Source organism: Phaethon aethereus, assembly GCF_964289735.1.
Source record: "Phaethon aethereus genome assembly, chromosome: 1".
Classification (NCBI taxonomy): domain Eukaryota; kingdom Metazoa; phylum Chordata; class Aves; order Phaethontiformes; family Phaethontidae; genus Phaethon; species Phaethon aethereus.
The window spans coordinates 163,391,429-163,412,439 of record NC_138575.1 but is presented as its reverse complement, the minus strand read 5'-3'; the positions used below and the strand labels follow the sequence as shown (position 1 = coordinate 163,412,439).

The window sequence follows — 21,011 nt, the reverse complement described above, 5'->3', positions numbered from 1 at the left end:
AAAGAAAAATAAGGGAAAAAAGTATTAACAATTTCATATCATACCATGCTACCCAAGTTTGTAACCTGGCAAACAAGAGCCAAGTACGGCTGCAAGTCACATGCCATATTATTTTGTCTTCATTGTGCTCTAAAATGTCAAGCCAATTTTTATCAACACATAATCCAGAAGAAGTATGTTCCACATTAAAATTTAGCTGAATCTTTAAAAAGAAATCTCTCAATTACCAATAAAAACTTTGATGTTATAAAAATTGCATGAACTGTACTACACTTCCATTTTTAAAGATGACACTGTGTCCTTTACAGTCATTCACATATAGCAAAAAAAACCTTTTTCTATTGGGCACCCCACTCAGGTACGTAAAATACAGCTAAGCCTTACAAAGCAAGTCAATGGCTTGTAACGTCTCAAAAATAATGCACTGAAATCAGCTTTCTGTTCCACATCCATAATCCCGCAGTTACGACTCAATTTTTCAGTCTCTACGGAGCTATAGCTCCATTTTACTTTTCTGAGAGAGTACATGAACATTACAGGTTCTCCAAACAGCCCAGCATGGAGTCACGAGTATGCATCATGCAATCTAAGAGGCCAAGTTTCACATTGCTGTTAGCCAAAAAGTGTGTTGTATGACATTTTATACCACTTACCTCAATCATTGTGAAAATTCCAAAAACTAAATAGGATTTCCAGTAACAAAGAATAATGGCCTTTGTTAAATGTGGCATTTTTCCTCTCTTTTTTGCTTTTTGCACCTCTTTATCCCAGTACCTGACAAAAAAAATGCAAACATGCTGGAGGACAGAAGTAAAATCACAAGACAATTACCAGGAATAAAATACTTTCAGACTTACAGCCAGATCGCCGTGATCACTTTTACACAACAGCAAAAAAAAAAAAAGAAAAAAAAAGACGTTTACATATTGTCATGTTTTGACATTCACATACACACATAGTACTTAGTATTATAGGCCTATTTGCTCTATAATCACAAACAATTCACCACTGTTGACTCCTATCACCTTTTGACATATTTGCTGATGTGGAACCCTTTCTTTCTTCCTTCTGCTCTCAGTTCAGACAGTCACTCACCTTAGTTAAGAGCCTATTATGACATGATCTCCTGAATATGGACTAAACTGAGGCAGCATGGAGTGTCTTTATCTTCCTATAAGCTCTGCACTTCCCCAGAAAGATTGTGATGCACAAACCTTCCTCATGTCTGGCCCTTTCTTTTTCCACCACATGCTTCAGTGAGAACAACAGCACAAGAGCAGAGGGAACAGTCTGTGGCAGTTTTGTCGCTTAACGCTCCTCACATCTCTCTGAATGCAAGGACTAGAGCAGCGGAGTGGCAAAGATCTCTGTGTTACCACCTGCCTGCCCACAAGTAGGACATAATCTGTTCACATTAAAGATCAAAAGACAGTAACAACAAGCATGATTTTGTTCAGTTAAATATGAACAAGAAAGTATTAGAACTTAGCAGACTTCGTAAAGCATGCTGTTGTCAGACAGGATACTCTCCTTGCTTCTGGAGGCTAAGTATTTTGTGCCAGGTCCTCTGACCTTGCTAGTTTGAGGGCTGAAATGAGTCTAAGGCATGAAAGCCAGATTATTTTGCAACAAGGAACACAAGTTTGAAGCATACAGTATGGTTAAGAAAGCATTTTTTTAAATGTATTTGTCGTGGTTTAACCCGACAGTGGGATGGGGAAGAGAATCAAAACCAAAAAAGATAAAACTCGTGGGTTGAGATAAAGACAGTTCAATAGGACAGCAAGGGAAGAGAAAATAATATACAAAATAAGTGATACACAATACAACTGCTCACCACCTGCTGACCGATGTCCAGCCCGTTCCCAAGCTGTAGTGCCCCTGGCCAGCTCCCCCCAGTTTATATACTAAGCATGACATCACATGGCATGGAATACCCCTTTGACCAGCCTGGTCAGCTGTCCTGGCTGTGCCCTCTCCCAGCTTCTCACTGTCAGGGCATGAGAAGCAGAAAAGTCCTTGACTAATGTAAGCAACAATTAAAACACAAGCGTGTTATCAATGTTATTGTCAATACTAAATCCAAAACACAGCACTACATCAGCTACTAGGAAGCAAATTAACTCTAACCCAGCCAAAACCAGGACAATATTTTTACCCTCTTTTTGTTTGTTTGGGTTTTTTTGGTTACAAGGATTACAGAATTATTGTCTAAATGCTTCAGAATCAGAATTGAAACTGTAGATTCTGTGGGGATTGTTGGCCTGAGAGAAAAGACTACTTCCTTAGGTGACTATTTATGTTCTTTGCTCCTTGGCCAAGTACACTAAAGAATTAAAAACTACTCTTTTTTTGCATGCTAGATTTTCTAGCATTTCCTGACTCATGGAAAGTGTGTGCTTTTACTGTAAGAATCATTGGAAAGAGTCCATCTTCCTCCACAGCGAACTTCCCAAACTGCTTCAAGACACATCCTTGGAATTTGGCAAAGCTCTCCAGCTAGAAAGATGTTAAAAGCTGCACTCCTATGAGCTTATCACTAACCCTCTTTCTTCAGTTAACTCAGCCAGGGCAGGATGATGTAAGAACTGGTCATAACGCTTCATTTTTAGATTCTTTCTTCCTTCTTGAGGAACCTCTCATCCCAATCAAACTATTAGGAAAGTTGGTTTGTTCTACCTTCAGCGTAAAGACAAGAAATAGCAAGGCCACACTTTCTTAATACAGGGGCCACTTTTCATTAGGAGACACCTCTTCCTCTAATTATATTTAACAAAAGATTATTTGAAGACAAAAGTCTTCTCTATTGCAAGGTTCAAGAAAATTTACATAAACTGTTAAAAGAAAAAAAAAAGAGATAGATCTTCCTTTAGGGACAAAATTAGAAAGGCAAAAGCCCAGCTAGAGCTCAGTCTGGCCACAGTCGTAAAGGATAATAAAAAATGTTTTTACAAATATATTAACAACAAAAAGAGAGGCAAGGAGAATCTCCATCCCCTACTGGATATGGCGGGGAACATTGTCTCCAAGGACGAGGACAAGGCTGAGGTACTTAATGCCTTCTTTGCCTCAGTCTTTAATAGCCAGTCCAGGTATTCACAGGGTATTCAGCCCCCTGAGCTGGAAGATGGGGATGGAGAGCACAATGTACTCCTCATAATCCAGGAGGAAGCAGTCAAGGACATGCTAAACCACCAGGACACCCACAAGTCTATGGGGCCTGATGAGATCCACCCGAGAGTACTGAGAGAGCTGGCAGAGGAGCTTGCCAAGCCACTCTCCATCATTTATCAGCAGTCCTGGTTAACAGGGGAGGTCCCAGAAGACTGGAGTCTTGCCAATGTGACACCCATCTACAAGAAAGGCCAGAAGGAAGATCCTGGGAACTACAGGCCTGTCAGCCTGACCTCTGTACTGGGGAAGATTATGGAGCCCAATTGGTCTTGAGAGTGCTCACAGGGCATCTGCAGGACAACCAAAGGCTCAGGCCCAGCCAGCATGGGTTCATGAAACGCAGGTCCTGCTTGACCAACCTGATCTCCTTCTATGACCAGGTGACCCGCCTAGTGGATGAGGGAAAGACTGTGGACATTGTCTACCTGGACTTTAGTAAAGCCTTTGACAGCGTCTCCCACAGCATTCTCCTGCAGAAACTGGTGGCTCGTGGCTTAGACGGGTTTACTCTTCGCTGGGTGAGGAACTGGCTGGATGGCCGAGCCCAGAGAGTTGTGGTGAACGGCATTAAATCCGGCTGGCGGCCGGTCACGAGTGGTGTTCCCCAGGGCTCGGTTCTGGGGCCAGTCGTGTTCAATATCTTTATTGATGATCTGGATGAGGGAATTGAGTGCTCCCTCAGTAAGTTTGCAGATGACACCAAGTTGGGTGGGAGTGTTGATCTGCTGGAGGGTAGGAGGGCTCTGCAGAGGGATCTGGACAGGCTGGATCGATGGGAAGAGGCCAACTGTATGAGGTTTAATAAGGCCAAGTGCAGGGTCCTGCACTTTGGCCACAACAACCCCATGCAACGCTACAGGCTTGGGGAGGAGTGGCTGGAGAGCAGCCCGGTGGAAAGGGACCTGGGGGTGCTGGTTGACAGCCGGCTGAACATGAGCCAGCAGTGTGCCCAGGTGGCCAAGAAGGCCAACAGCATCCTGGCCTGTATCAGGAATAGTGTGGCCAGCAGGAGTAGGGAAGTGATCGTGCCCCTGTACTCGGCACTGGTGAGGCCGCACCTTCAATACTGTGTTCAGTTTTGGGCCCCTCACTACAAGAAGGACACTGAGGTGCTGGAGCGTGTCCAAAGAAGGGCAACGAAGCTGGTGAAAGATGTGGAGAACAAGTCTTATGAGGAGCGGCTGAGGGAACTGGGGTTGTTTAGTCTGGAGAAGAGGAGGCTGAGAGGAGACCTTATCGCTCTCTACAACTACCTGAAAGGGGGTTGTGGCGACAAGGGTGTTGGTCTCTTCTCCCAAGTAACTAGTGATAGGACGAGAGGAAATGGCCTCAAGTTGCGCCAGAGGAGGTTTAGATTGGATATTAGGAAAAATTTCTTCACTGAGAGGGTGGTCAGGCATTGGAACAGGCTGCCCAGGGAGGTGGTGGTGTCGCCATCTCTGGAAGTGTTCAAAAAACGTGTGGATGTGGCGCTTCAGGACATGGTTTAGGGGACATGGTGGCGCTGGATTAATGGTTGGACTTGATGATCTTAAAGGTCCTTTCCAACCTAGTGATTCTGTGATTCTGTGATTCCTAGGTTCATGACGACATGAATTGGTACACAGTCCATGAAAGGGTATTTATAATAAAATAAAAACACCTCCTAGACACAAGCTTTTAGATGTCCAAGGCAATTTATCCGCTTTGCCAAATAGCGGCATATTCTCAACATACATATATTTATATACACACATATATAAAGAGTACACAGCTATCAATTCAGCATGTGCTCAAAAACAACAAAGAAAAAAAACCTAAAACTTTTTCCCCACTTTTACTTAAAAAGTTTCCATAGCTATTCTACCACAGATGAGAAGACTCACATTAATTTATTGAAGTAACAGTTGATGCAAAGTCTTCTTTACCAAGCATTCTGCAAAGTGTCATATTAATTATAAATGACATAATGGAAATACTCTAATACATTTTCATTATGTGTAACTTGACAAAATTAATAAATATTACTCCTATCCCTTTAGCATTTTTAACAGTAGACTTTGTTAAACTTTACAACAACCTCTTTTAATTTTAGAGTAGGAATAAAACTCTCACCTTCACCGGCAGAAATACAATGAAAGAAAACAATGATTTTTCTCCTTACCACTGCAATTCCTCTCCAAGCTTCTCTGAGGAATCTTCTGGCAGCACTTTGTACATATCATCTTCTTCAAGCTTCCGTTTATGGCCAATAATAAATAAGGGATTCAACCACCTATTTAAATACAAATTAATAATAAACTGATCAACAGATCAAAAGCATAATGTCTTTACATATTAATTTCTTTTACCCCTTCCTTCTTGTTCTCCTGCGTCACTCAACATCCACATATTTTACTGCACTTTTCTCTTATCTAAGAATTAAGTCACCCCCATTTTACAAATAGGAAAGCATATCCCATTTCCTAAAGCTGTTTCTGTCCCAGAGCACCTTACTCTCAGGCATCCGGAGAGTCAGCACAACTCTTCTTGGCCTTAAGGCAACTGTTTCCTTACAGCGTTTCCTTACATTTAAGGAAAATTAGCATTAGTTTAAATATTGAGGAAAAACCAGAACTTACTACTAAAATATTGACAGAGTTGTAAATAATATTGTAATACATATTAAAAGACAATTTTTGTAACTAGCATGGCCATTCATTTACATAAGGGGAAAAAATAACTCCTGTTCAACTGCCATGTTGACAAATATTAAAGGTCAGTAATTTAAAGACAACCACTCCAATGTAAAAATGGGTAAATAATGGATTATTACTGGAACTGATCTTAGCCACGTTTGGAAATATAAACAAAAAGCACACTGTCACAGTGCATAGGTTCAAAAAAGGGAAATATTGTCTAACAGCACGGTTTCCTTAGAAGACCAATTTTTAAAAGCTCTGTATTTTATGAGCACTTTGAAAACAAATTGTAATAGCGCTACTGTAGGTTCGTTGGAAAAGGCAATATTTTGCTAGATCAATTAATAAGACTAGCTTTTATGCACCTAGATCCTTCTTCAAGCCTGAAACTTAAGTCAAGAAGGTCCAAACAGTTTCAGCTGTGCTCCACAGAGCTGACAGATGCATGGCAGAAAGTATAAGTTGTTTATGAGATGGAGCAAAAGAGCACAACACCTCTGAAACAGGCATGGCTTAGTGGGAACAGGGCAGTTAGCGAAATTGCAGTTTGACGCTTCATTTGTCTCTCTACCGAATCCATGATATTTGGTTTCCAGGAGAAATGCGGATTTTGGCTATTGTTTCCTACAAGTACTTTCTCAGTTGGCCAATCAGAACCAAGAGGTCAAAGATGGGCCCATTTTGGAAAAAATACTCTTGCACTCGCAGCAAGGTGTTCATCTGATGTCAACTGTCCATGAAAGCTCGTAACTGCTGTTTAGTTTCTGATGCTTAATTATTCCCTGACTTCACCAACACAGTTTTTAAAAGAGCACCTGGTGCAGTAGGTGAAGTGTATTATTTTCTGGAAGGCCTACATGTGAGAATTCAAAACTGGGACGGATTACAATGAGGGCATTTATTTATTCACAACCACAACAGTGGTTATGAATACTCATCAACTAGTTTTGTATTTCTTGCTCAGGCATGTTCCAATTTAATTTTGTATACACTGGCTTATAAGAAGTTTGTTGATTAGTTTTAGAGAGGGTGGCTGAACCCTAGAAGAGGGGGCTCAGAGAGTTTCTTCAAAGACAGAACTATTGCAAAAAACTTTTTCACAGGCTCCATGGCACAACTGTATGTAACAAATGGGATTAATAGTGTTTTTCCTTCCCTACATAGCATGTTAGCACAGTGTTCGTGTGACTCATTCAAAGATTAAGTCTCTATCCTTAGAGTAGCATCTTTGATGCCTAACAGCCCTTTTTAAACTCTTGGAGAGAGTACTGAAGATTTGTGTATGTGAACGGTTAAGTCCTCAATGTATGTTAAAGGTACAATTAGAAATAGAAAGTACTTGTCTGACAAGTCTGCTGCTTGGACTGCATGGCACAATTGCTCAAATCACCGCATCAACTTCCCTACAGCTCCTGATCAAATGTCTCAAAGATCAATTGCTCCAACCAGCAGAAGAGTTTCGGCCTGGTTTGATACAATGAATCTGCTCCACTGAAACATTTCTTCTTCGGCCTCAGTTCTTCCTGCCGGCCACAGGTAAAAAGCAGACATGAGGCAAATAATCTCAAGGTCACTGCATTTCTGCCTGCTGGACAAGAGAGGCTCTATTTGCTCCAGGACAGACTGTTATGGGAAAGATCTGCAGACTTCACTTGGCTCCTGTGGCTGATAGCAAGCATTCATCGTCCTGCAACATCAGTATTAGCCTACAGTGTACTCTATAAACAAGTCACAGGTCTCCTTTCTGACAGAGGATAGAGAACAAGTTATCTTCTTCTCCAACTCCTTTAGCATGAGAATCAAGATGAGGCAGCCCTTTCAAGAAAATACAGACATAAATCCTTCTGACATCTATGGAAATGGTTACAAGATTCCACTAGGTACTGCTGCCAAGGTGGTGAAAACAAAAATCATGCTGACATTTAACAAGGAACGTAAATAGGTTATTTATTACAGAATCACGGAGGTTGGTTGGAAGGGACCTCTGGAGGTCAGCTGGTCCAAGCCCCCTGCTCAAGCAGGGCCACCCAGAGACAGTTGTCAGGACCATGTCCAGACAGCTTTTGAAGATTCCAAGGTCTCCATAACCCCTCTGGGCAACCCGTGCCAGTGCTCGATCGCCCTCACAGCGAAAAAGCGTTTACTGATGCTCAGAGGGAACCTCCTGTACTTCAGATTGTGCCCATCGCCTCTGGTCCTGTCACTGGGCACCGCTGAGCAGAGCCTGGCTCCGTCCACCTTGCACCCTCCCTTCAGGTATCTGTATACATTGGTGAGATCCCCCTGAGTCTTCTCTTCTCCAGGCTGAACACTTCCAGCTCTCTCCGCCTTTCCTCACAGGAGACACGCTCCAGTCCCTTCATCATCTTCACAGCCCTTTGCTGGACTCTCTCCAGCATATCCATGTCTCTCTCATACTGGGGAGCCCAGAACTGGACTCAGGATTCCTCATGTGGCCTCACCAGTGCCGAATAGTGCTGTCCGTTACTGGCATGTAGCAGAATGTGCAAGAGGAAAATAAAAGACACTTCAAAAACACACACTTAAAATACGTACACATTGAATACACACTTTTGAAAAATAAAAATGCTCTTAATGTTACTCTGTAGAACACCATTCCTTACGTATACTTTTTTAAACACAGTGAAAAACCACAACCAGGCCACAGGAAGAATAACGCTTCTGTTGAGGGCAACTGCTCTATCCTGATGTCAGTTTGATTCAGCACTACAGCCAACAGCAGCAGAAAGTGCTGACCGCAGCCACAGTGTAGTCCACTTGCAAAGTAACTGGATGAAAGATAACAGTCTCAAGTCTACAGGATTGCTAGAGTGATCTAACTTATTCTTTGGCCTTAAACTCTCCAAAAAACTTACTGATGATAGACCCACCTCCACTAAGTTCTTACGGTTTGTAGCAATTCTTTCTGCTCCTCCATCTACACACCAATCAAGTACTGTATGCACTATGAGATTGAATTTCCAAATAAAGTAGCAGATGGAGATAATAGTGCAGGGTAAAAACTGCCAAAAATCTCAAGGTTTTCAGACTATTCGTTCCAGTGAGACCTAGCATGAATTCTGAGCTTTTCAAATTTTTCCATGAGTCAAAACCACAATTTTGAAAACAGTAATATATTTCACTACAACCTCTATTTTAACACTAAAGAAAGCAGGGAAAACCAATCCAGAGAATGCAGAAAACAGTGGTAATTCATTTTGTGTCTCATTTATTATAATGGACAACATGGCAAAGACTCAGCACAAGTCCACATGTTTCTGTACGGTTAGGGAAAAAAACGCATAAGAAGAAACAGAAATTTAAAAATCACCCGTTGTTGAGCTTTCTGACTACTCTCCCTCAGAATACTGATCTTCAAGAGCTACTGCTATGGAGGTCTTAAGAGCACAAACGCTTTTAAGAGTATGTTGTGTTACTGTAGACTATACGTGAGGATCTTTAGAAGAAGGTTAAAAATTTTTCTTCTCAAATTTCAAATTATGCTTAGTCCTTGAAGAGCTTTTAGCATAAGAATGAGGTCATCTATTTGTCCATTGCAAATTCTCAGTACAGCAAGAACAGTTCAAGTTTCCCCATCTCACTGATGTGTCCTGAACTTCACATTCAAGGTCTACTTTCAGACAGACGACTTAGCAGTTGTTCATATTCAGTCATTAAAGTAAGAATTTCCACCAGTATGCCACATGCAGATGATGCCCTGTGGAATTCTCTGCACTTAGAGCAGAATTGAGACCAAGTATTTCACACAGCCTGCTGTTACTCAAGTCACACACTCGTAACAAGCAAACGAACCAGGCCCTTCTCTTGCCTGAAGGCTCAGTTAAATTAAAGAGTGCTGTAAGAGGACTGTTAAAGGAAGCTGGCAAATAAGGCAATGGCCTACATAAAGAACATCCCTGAAACCTCAACTTATCCATAAAGGAAGACTACTCATTAGAGTGGTATGTCTTTTGTCCAGAGATCAGCTAATACTGATCCCTTCATGGGGGGGATTAAAAAAAGTCCACAGAAAAGTAGAATCTGTTATGAACACAGAAACTGTGCAAGCTGGATTATTCTTTAAAAAAAAAAAAGGTAAAATAATAAAAAAAATTAAAGATGACCTAGAGAAATTGAGTGAATATATAGTGATGCAAATTACTCCTTTTATCCCAAGTATGAACATAAAATGGACTCGCTACCCATCTATAGCCAGAAGAAAGAGAGAAGCAACGTGGTGGGGAGGAAAGGCTCACACCTCAGTCCTACTTTTTTTTTTATTTCCTTCTGAAGAAGCTGTTCAATTTAAATAAAAACAGGACTCCTTAGTCATTGTCTTCTCTTTCCCCAGGTACCTTCCTGTTTGATAAGAATTTTGAGTAATTACTTGGTTCTTAGACATCACCTCATTTTAGTCACTCTTTCAAAACACAGGGTTCACATGATGCCTTTCAAAGAGCTTAGCTGAAACTTTTGCTAGCATGAACTACTCATAAAAATGTGAATGTCTGGAAGAATCCCGAGTACCTTCTGTTCTGCTGGGAATGCCTCTGTTCTATCAAGGCGATTAGCTGATCAAAGAAATCAGTCTGGAAAGAAGCCCAGAATTAGCCCCTATTACTGCCAGAATACTGATGTCACTAGGAATAAAGATTAAATAAATAAATAAATAAATCACTCTATAACCTGGTGCAAACCCAAGACATAACCAACTGCAAAACAGTAACTCACTGCTCTGACCCCAAAAAGCTTTCCACCTCTGCAGCAGTACCTTTGGCACTGATAAAAAAAGAAAGTGATTCATTTCTGGACCAGCAGACAGACAAAGACCACAATATAAACATTCACTTCCTGCATTTCCCTACTTCTGGGCCCTGACATTACACACCCTGTAATGTTACAACACAGTCAACAAGCCACAATTTACTTGGTTGTTCAGGAAAGTGCAATTTTTACCAGCTGTAATTACAGCAACTTGACCAGGATTTTGGAAAGCCTCTAAGGTCTGCAGAAAAAACAAAGAAACACAGTGTTTTCTTATCCTCATAAGAGAAGCAAGACCTCAAGGGGAGGTCTCAAGCCATTCCCTTCTTCACGGAGATGGCATGTAAGAGAATCAGGCCCTGCTATCTGAAAGGCACGGTCATTACGCAGTCAGAATACTCATGCTACTCTGTTTCATACATGAAATATAATTTCCTAAGTGAGAAAGCTTTTAAATTAGGTTTGCTAGCATCCCAAAAGAACTTCCTTCCAGCCAAGGAAAAAATACATTATAGATGGGTAGATGAAACTAAAAGCAGTGTCCAGATCAACTGGTTCATTAACCCAGGGATGGGACCCGCTCTCCCTCTGGATTTATATCGTGTCCTGCTTACAAACGCTCAGAAAAGTACCATTCTCACGCTGCAGAGCAGGCTTGAAGAGCTTTCTAGAAACCCAGGCATATATTGCAAGTTCTTCACGAACTGAGAAAGTTTGTCACAAAACATCAGCCAAGAAGCATTTGCAATTACATTACAAAGCTGACACAAATAAAAAATGTCCTAAGATCAAATGTCAGGGCCCTGGGTGCACCCACAGGCTTCAACTGCCCTGACCAGCCCCCCGAACAGTTACAGCATGGTTGGTCACAAACATATTATGGTACCTTCCTCTGCACAAATGCAAAATTTTGCTCTCACCAATTTCACAAATGCCCTTGCTTTATCACTGGCCAAGTCAGAAAAATCAGACTAGATGGACTAATTAGAAAAATATTTTCTTTTTGTCCTTCTTTATTTGTAATTATAGGCAGAAATTTAACTTCTGGGTAATTTTACGGCACCCAGTCAAAGCCACATCCTGTATACTCTCACCAATTCCTTAAGGAGATGGTTTACGAACTGCATTTTCCCCATTCCTCTTAAGCCTATTTGTGCATTTCATTACAAGCATCATCTGTTTACACTCAATGTCCAGTTATTTTTCAACAGTTGCATAGGAGAGTCTTTGTTTACTCAAATTCTTCCATAACACTAGGATTTCATCTCCTTGAGCAGCTTGGAAGCACTACTTCAACTGCTAAGCTGCAAAGTAACATGTATTTCTTTCTCTTTAATCACCTACTTTGGAGCTAGGTTTTTTCGTAAAATAAATGGGGTTTCCTCATGGGACCTTTTGATTACAAATCCACATTGCTTATCCTCTGTCGCTTTCCTTAGGTGTCCACCTGCTTCGTTGTACTGTTCATTACCCACCTTCATGACCCGAAGCTCTACGCCAGCAGCGTAAATCCAACACAGCAACACTGCTACATGCTTGCTCTCAGTCCAGAGGAGACTGCTGGGGATGGTGTGTACAGACAGAAGGACACACACTGACAGTCTCCAGTGTTATTTTGCAAGAATTCACAAATATCACCGCAACAGTTTGTAGTCATGATGTGATTTTTTTTTTCCCCTAAAAACCCCTATCTTTACTTCACATGCTCACTCATTCTCTTAAATGAGCTGCCTTTTCCCACTTCCCCTTACCAAGGCAGTCATCTACAATTAATAAAGTAAACAGAGTAAGTTCTGGTATTTCTTCAGATGCTTTTCAACTGGTGTTTTGGTTGCAACTTCCCTCCCGGCTTACTGCAGCTTAAACAGTAGATTTTCTCATTGCTTACAGGAAAAAATAAGAATACAATGAAATTACTTCAAAGCCATATCAACTCAAAAACACCTTTCAGGCTTCCAGTTCCAATGCCAGGCTGTATTAACCTTTGATACTCAGCTTCATCTCACCTTCCATGCTGTTGCTTTTTCACAGCACAGTGTAAGCAGCTAAGTTGCTGAACATCCACTTTCTGATGCTGACGGTAACTCAACTGGTATTTGATTGCACTTATTGCGGGCTATTTTCATGCTGTTCATCTACGTTGCATCAGCCAGGTATGAAATATCTGATTACTCTAACATACTTCCTGATATTCCAGATGGCAAGAAGTAGTACAAACAGGGCGAGGGAAGGGGGTGGGGTGTGGTGTGGAAAAAAAGCATACTGCAGCTAACTTTTTCTGCAGTGCCTGGAGGCAGGGAATGGAGGAGCAGCATCACCTGTACCTGTGGCATTCCAAAGACTATTACTAAAACACTGATTCCAAACCCAGCATCCACATGCCAAGATGAATATCCAAAATACCAAAAGTTTGATGCAAAGGTCAGAAGATTATGCCTTACAACAATAAACTTTAGTACAAACTATTTGTTGAAGTAGGGTCTAAGTAGTTACATAGAGCAAGGGAAGAAAGTTCTTCCAATTTTGCAGAAAAGAATTGGTCTTTCTTAGAGTTAAGAGTTCTTGGGAACTTAGAGTGGGCAGTTCTTTCATCACTTGAAAAATGCATCTAAAAACTGTGTTATAGCTCAGATACACATTTGATAGAAAAAAGCAATCAACAACAAAAAAAAAGGCTCAAACCCTGAAACCGAAGTTAACACAGAAAGTCTAGTTGAGCATAAATGGTCTCTGATTTCAATTTCCAAAAGAAAATGCAAACGTTGAAACCTAATGGTAGCAATTTCCGTTATTAACTTCCTTCCTGGCAAGTAACAGAAATAGGAAGAATTAAAATCACCTGTGAGTTCACACTGGTATTACAAGTGGTTGCGTGCCAGGGATATTAAAAAAAAAAAAAAGATTAGTGTTTTTAACCTTCCCAAAGTCCAGCTGTGTTATCTCCCTCCTCCACTCTACTTAAGGCCTTGAAGAATTTTCTAGAACTGGGAAAAAATTGATTTTGGGGGAAAAAAGAAAAAAACCAGCACAATATACTCCTAATTTTGAAGTTCTACAGGAATTACGAGGGACATTTTCGCTCATAAGTGATACAGCATGCTTACCAAAGGCAAATAGCCTCAATGTTTCATCATACTCAAACACTTCATCTAATTGCATACCTATGTAGATAAGTTCATACACACTTGCCATAGTCAATATAATCTATGTAGCATTTTTTAACCACATATTTTAACTTCACTCGTTCATAAATGATGATTTTCAAACAGTATTTTCTTCCGCATAATACAGCTATCTTGCAATAAAACAAGGAAAACTAACAAGTCAATGGAGTAGTTCAAGTGACTGAATGATTCAAATTTGACTACAGGATATTAAATATCTGATAAATGAACAAACAAGGCATTATCTTTAAAAACGTTGTATGTATGATCCTCAGTCTTCTTTCAATCGGGAGAAAAAGATAAGCAAGTGTGATTTCATTCTTTGGCTATTGAAAATGTGTTTTCTGTTTATCTATACTGAAGATGCTTACATATTTCTTCAGAGCTTCTTACAGTACCACAATTGTCCTGCACCAGTAAGTCAATAAATGAACTAAAAATTAGCTATCTCAGAGATCTTTATAAAGTGGCATCTGTTCAGAGTCATCACCACTTTCAGGCACTGCCAGTGGGAATTCACTACATATCAGGCAAGATCCCAGGCAAATCACAGAGCTTGATGTTGCTTGATATTTTCATTTGTTACCTAAAGTAAAAGTAGAATCCTCACGGGCACATCTATTCACTGACACAGTAAGGAACATGGATCAGTTGTAACAGTGACATTGCTGGACTCCAGCTGGAACTTCCAAGAAAGGGGATGAATTCTTTGCCTAACGTCTTTCAAGGCAAGGCAAGATACGCCTTTGAAGAGAGCCAAGTAACAGGACTAAAATTCAGGTGACACTTAGGCCTACTCAGAAGTCCAACTAAATCATTCAGTGGCCCTTCCAATTCTAAGCTATGGGGTGAGAGAGGAGGAAGACATTAAGGAAAGCATGTAGTTATTCACGCTGCTGCAAGAGAGGCATGTGACATGACTGCATTTGGACAAACAGCTACATACCGTGCCGTCATCACTGTAAATCTGGGGACGTGTGTATCTGTGCTCACGCTGTTATGTTCAGGCTTAAATCCAAAAGTAAAGATCTTTTTTACTCTTCTCCCACTACGCTCCAAGTCAGAGCAGTGAAGAATACTTGGTGGTTTTGTCATTCTCCCTGAAGCTCATGCTTAGTAGGCCAAGAGCAATGCTGTCAGACACAAACAGGTAATGATAAACTCATCGTTTATTCCTTGGAATTGTAACAGCGCAGATGCCTTGGAGCAAGTTTTCAGTTCATGTTTTAATGCTGTTATTGTAATGGCAATTGCCACCTGTCAAGTGATGATGTAGAAAGGCATCCAGCCTTAGTATGCTGACAGTATCCAGTGCTCCCAATGAGCTGAGAACTTGTCATAGGCACAGCTCATCTGTGACAGGTAAGTAATTACTATTATTATTAAAAATAAATCATAAATATATGAAATATAGCAGGACTTCAATTGCTTTTACTTCTGTGAACAAAAACACCGATTACCCTTTCCAGGGTGTTCCAGCTTGCCCTCCTCATGTTATTAACAGGCCAAAAGTTATCCAGTCTTTTAAAAATTTAATCATAGCACATGTTTTGTAACTTTCCACTTAAGTGGATTTGACGCCTGAACAGCAGAGTGCATAAAAACTCAACTGCTCTATAGCTAGAACATCCTTGATCAATGAAGGAAGCAAATGCTATAAGCAAGTAAAAATATACCTGCTACTTAGTGAACATGCAAGCTCAAAGATGGGTTAATAGTTAGATACTCATATATAATAGTAATACTCTTACCATGTATGGTTATTAATGTAATAATCCCCAGGCACCACAGCAGGAAAAAAGGTGTGAAAAGTGGTATTCTTAACTGCATAAAGTATGGCATATAAGGCTTTTTAAACTCAAAACACTTTCTACAATAGAATAGTTGTTTAAACATGAAAGACACTGGACCGAATTCTCTATCTTGGACAGACCTAAAAAAGGAAGCAAATCCTCCTATCCATCCTTGTTCTCACCAGCAAGCTGAATTAGTAATAAAAAAAACCCCACAAAAAAAACATAGATGAAGTAAATCAGAAATATATCTAGGCGCTACTAACTTTGTAACTGAACTACTAGCCAGAGCTTAAACAAGTTTGGTGAGCATGGGAACTTGTAACTCTGAAGAGCAGTAATATCTGGAACATCCACAACAACAATTTGGGCTTTGATAATCCTATGTTAATATAGATAATTCAGTGAGCAATATGGAAAACAACAATATTTTGCAATTGCCCTAGGTCTTCATACTTGTCATAAATAGTTTTTTTTTTATTCTTATAACATCCAGACTAACATTACATAAGGGATGCATTATAAAAATAACAATATTCACACACAATCCAGATGCTCATCTTTCCCATGGAGGTACTACTAGAGCGTTTAATGTTCATCAAGCTCATACTTGTCAAAGTCACAACCCAAAAGCAAGAAGACAAGCTTTGAACAATGGGAGAAGAATGTGTCTTCAGCCTACACACTCATTACCTTAGTTTTATAATTCAATGAAAACATGGCTTCTTTTCTCCTGTGACTTTGATCCCGTTTCTGCTAGGCAATGATTTTAGCTTTTCTTCTGCACCACTGGCAACAAATGAGAGGGTGCTTCCCTACAATGGCAAGATAGCACTTTTGGAGCAAAACATAAATAAAATAAAAATAAGAAGGACTCTTGCCCAGTTCCCTGCAGTGTCCTACTTTCTACCCTCATTGACAACAAGCAGCCAACACCTGGGATTTGGCAAGCAGAGCAGGCACATTCAAGCAACTGTACAGCAGTAGCTGCCGCTACTCCCAGGACAGCCCTCCTCAAGCACTGTTTTTCCAGCTCTCCAGCTGAAAACATCTCAGAACATCCTGCATGGGATGGCAGTTAAAATGAAGCAGTACTCCCACAGCTGTCTGTGAGATGCTATATGCTTTGTAGAAAGGAAGAACAATTATTAAAGCTACCCTTAAAGTTAACTTTACAGCTAATGAAGGGTGTTTTAATACTTCCATGATTTTATGTAAAACAGTTTTAACTTGTAGAAAAATGACAGCCCGTGCTTACTCACTCCAAACATAATTTCAGCTGAAATTTTCACTATGAAAATAGTAATGCTTTCTGACTAGTAACTAACAAGGACATGCTGGTATTTTTCATTACTACATGCAGCACAGGTAAGAGAAGAGACGTTAAAACGGTATTTCCACTGCTGTGACTTATACTGCTATGAAAGCCTGACAAACAGCACACAGGGCAATTTCTAATACTGTTCATATCCCAGTAAACTCTTTTTCAAAGCACAAGCCCTACAATTGTACACCACTGTCTGACTGCAAAGCATTAAGTCCCCATCGATCTCTGGACTTTCAGCAGGCCTGTCATCCTCCAAGCACTGGCTTCCACCTATGCTTCCCTTTGCACAATGAGAACCCACAAACATGTCTGGGGTAAAAGGAACCTTTCAGGTGCTTGCTTAAAACTTGGGAAGTTTAAGGTACCTCATTGTTGCTGTTGAGCACTTCACTGCAATGCATGGAAATCGCTACAAAAGGCCTAAAAAAAAGGATGACAGGAGCAGTCAGAAAACTAGCTACGACCACTGCACACTTCCCTTTTTCACATCTAGCTGGGTTGTTTTTGGCAGAACTACCAGTAACACCACAAGATCCCAGCAAGGGAAAGGGAACAGACCAGAAGCAGCCCAGGAATGCTACGTGGCCAACCAAAGTTCATGCCATTCCATCTGGATTTCCTAGCAAAGCTGTTTCCAACACGGGCATCCCTTGTCTCAAAGAAGAAATTACAAGTCAAAATGCTGAACACAGGGAGTTCTGCACAAGCATACAACCTCCTTTTTATTTTTTTTTCTTTCTTTCTTCCTTCCTTTTTGCACAGGATACCTCTGAGGACATATCTGTGACTGAAAATTTGTTTAGCTAGAGTTCACCGGGGCTTTTAAAATCCCCCTACCTTCCAAAAGGGATTCCTGTACCTGCTCACAGTTGCTTACAGGATCAAAGAGGTTTTTTACTTGTATTTCAGAGGCTTCCAAAAAAAGAGTCTCACCAGCCATGCCCCCTCTTCCTTCTCCTCCCCTAGCATGTGTGCCCTGGCTCAGGCTACGAGTAAGCGCTACCTCCATAACTGCTCTCTTCCAAAGGGGATCTAAGACAGACAAGCTTGACGCTCTCCCATTTCACTTTGCACGTCTTTTCCTATTCTATTTCAAAGCAACTAAACTGTTGAGCTGTAATTCCTCACTGCTTTGAGTAATTATACATACCCACAGCAAGGTCTCCACGAATAAGAAAAGCACGAGCAATGACTTTGCAATAGCAGTCATCTGGCCCCCTAAAAGTTTGTGGCGACACAGTAACACCCCCCTGCCTTCGCTCTGTGACATCCTGAACACCCCCAGAGCGAAGGCAGCCGACCGCAGCCGAAGCGTGGATAAGAGCAGCCCGGCTGCTGCCCAGCCGTCCCTCACACAGGGAAACTCCCACGCAGCTCAGAAACCGCCTCACTCGCGGAGGGGGAAAGCCCCACGCCGAAAGCGAGATTAGCAAGCCCTGCCGAGATGAGCAATACCTGGCCGCGGCCCGTTATGCAAGCGGCGAAGCAGAACAGTGCCAGGGAGCCAGCCCCGGACCCGGGCGAGGAGGCAGAGGACGCTCCCGCCCTGCCCGCGGTTACCGAGGGAATCGCACATGTGCTCGAAGGGGTCGAACGGGGCCGTGCTCGATGCCGCCCGCCCGGCTGAGGGCTGCTCGGCCCGAGGCGAGCAATACCCCGGCGGGGCTGTCCCCACACCGCGGCCCGGGGGTTACAGCCCGGCGCCGGCTGCCGGGTTCACCTCAGGAGAGCTCGCCCAGCCTCGCCGCGCTCCCCGCAGCACCTGCGAGCGAGGGGCTGCCCCCGCCGGCAGGGCTGACCCGCCGGGCCCGCGAGGGCGGGCGGCCGGTCGGGGCCGAGCCGCGGCTGCAGAGTCACTGCCGGCAGCAGACGGAGGAGCGCCGGCCGCCGCCCCCCACCCCCTCCCTCTCCGCCCGTCGCCGGGGCGACTGGACCCTGCCGGGAGCTGCGCTGGGGCTCAGCATAACCCACCCCCCCGCCGCCGCCGGCCGGGCCCCGCAGCCGAGAGGTGAGGTGAGGGGAGGTGAGGCGAGGCGAGCGGCGCTAAGCCTTGGCGCGGCGGCGCCTCGCCTGCCGGCGGGCGCCCCGGGGCCGCACCTCGCGGCGCCGCTGCTCGCCCTCGGCCGGGCGCTCACCAGAAGAAGAGTCGGGAGCAGAGGTTGGCATCCCGCAGCGGGTTGGGCTTCTCCTCGCAGGGCACCGCTTCCATGCCGCCCCGCGGCGAGGGCGCAGGACCAGAGGCGACTTCCCTCCGCGGCAGCCGCCGCCGCTTTGCCGCCGGCCGGCGCTGTTTCCGGGAGAGCCGGCACCCCCCCGCCTCCTCTCTCCCTCCCTCCCGCCGCAGGACGCCTCCTGCCGGCCCGGCTCCCCCGCGGCGCCCGCCCCAGCGCGGAGGCTGAGGCGCCGGGCAGCCGCGGAGGCCGCGCCGTGGCGGCAGCCGCCCGGCTTCCCCCAGGAGGGCCAAGGGCCGTCCCACTCCGAGGGGCCACCGAGCGCCCGCGCTCCGGGCGGCCGTTGGTCACCTCAGCGCGGCCCGAGGGAGGCGGCCGCCGGGGCCCGGGGTGCGCCGCCCTTCCCCCTCCCGGTTTTTCGCCCGCGTGTGCCCCTTGCTATTGAAAATGCGTCTCCTCAGCGCAGGCAGCGCCAAGCCCGGGGCGAGTCCAGCTTCACGGGACCAAACCTTGCCAGAAACACATGCTTTCGCCTCGCCTTCCGCGATGTTCTGGATACTTGTATTAAAAAAAAAAAAAAAAAAGAAAAAAAAAAGAAAAAAAAAGACTCCTCGTCGTCTTTCCAACTTGGGCATAGCACCGAAAATAAGAGTCTGCGTTCAGGGTGGCAGTTGCTGCGGCCCTCAGGGAGCTGGAGATAAGCCAGAGACGGGTCCAAGTCCACAGCCCCTTGGTGCCATCTGTAGCTCAGGGTAACGATGTTTAGGAGGCTCTGGCAGTAAAAAGTAAAGTAGTTACTTAATTCCAGAAGATGGTGCATCACAGAAACTCTTAAAGCAATTCTCAAAACTTCAGCAAGAGATCACCATGTTCCGCTCCTGTACCATCACCGTGGCCTGCCACATGCAGTGGGACCAAAAGGAGTAGAGGAAACTGCAAGAGATCTAAGAAAACAGGAATGTGAGACATGTATCTGAACTAACCAAAGAACTAACCAGCTCCAGGAAAAAAAAATTGGCAGAATAGCTCCCTGCCATGCTGTAATTTCTCTGCAGCCTCAGAATCACAGGATGGCTGAGGTTGGAAGGGACCTCTGGCGGTCAGCTGGTCCAAGCCCCCTGCTCAAGCAGGGCCACCCAGAGACAGTTGTCATGTCCAGACAGCTTTTGAAGATCACCAAGGTCTCCACGACCCCCCTGGGCAACCTGTGCCAGTGCTCGATCACCCTCACAGTGAAAGAGCGTTTACTGATGCTCAGAGGGAACCTCCTGTACTTCAGATTGTGCCCATCGCCTCTGGTCCTGTCACTGGGCACCACTGAGCAGAGCCTGGCTCCGTCCACCTTGCACCCTCCCTTCAGGTATCTATATACATTGGTGAGATCCCCCTGAGCCTTCTCCAGGCTGAACAGTCCCAGGTCTCTCAGCCTTTCCTCACAAGAGACACGCTCCAGTCCCTTCATCATCTTCATCACCCTTTGCTGGACTTTCTCTGCTTGTATCCTGGAGCCCAGAACTAGACACAGGAATCCATGTGTGGCCTCACAGTCCTGAGCAGAGGCGAAGGATCACGTCCCTCAACCTGCCGGCAACGCTCCTCCTTAACACAGCCCAGGACACCAGTAGCCGCCTTTGCCACAAAGATACATGGCTGGCTCATGTTCAACTTGGTGTCTACCAGAACCCCCAGGTCCTTTTCTGCCAAGTTGCTTTCCAGCTGGCTAGCCCCCAGCAGGCACTGGTGCCTGGGGATATTCTACCCCAGGGCAGGACTTTGCTCTTTCCTTTTTTGAATGTCATGAGGTTCCTGTCAGCCCATTTTTCCAGCCTGTCAAGGTCCCTCTGGATGGCAGCACAACCCTCTGGTGTATCAGCCTCTCCTCCCAGTTCTGTCTCATCAGCCCCCATCATCCAGATCATTTATGAAGAAGTTGGACAGTTTTGGACCCAGTGTTGACC

General features: G+C 43.8%; 1 protein-coding gene across 2 annotated transcripts in view; it reads right to left on the bottom strand.

Annotated features, from left to right (window-relative positions):
- The window catches only part of ABCC4 (ATP binding cassette subfamily C member 4 (PEL blood group)), a gene marked incomplete at its 3' end in the record, with an annotated part of 156,449 nt that extends 136,382 nt beyond the window's left edge, over positions 1–20,067 (bottom strand). For both annotated transcript variants that reach the window (XM_082014247.1, XM_082014248.1), the window contains exons 1-3: positions 19,018–20,067; positions 5,318–5,428; positions 654–774 (exon numbers count right to left, since the gene is read on the bottom strand). In XM_082014247.1, coding sequence (XP_081870373.1) covers positions 654–774; positions 5,318–5,428; positions 19,018–19,091 — 306 coding nt within the window. In that variant the 5' untranslated portion in view covers positions 19,092–20,067. The remainder of the gene's footprint in view (positions 1–653; positions 775–5,317; positions 5,429–19,017) is intronic.
- Positions 20,068–21,011: the final 944 nt, after the last annotated feature.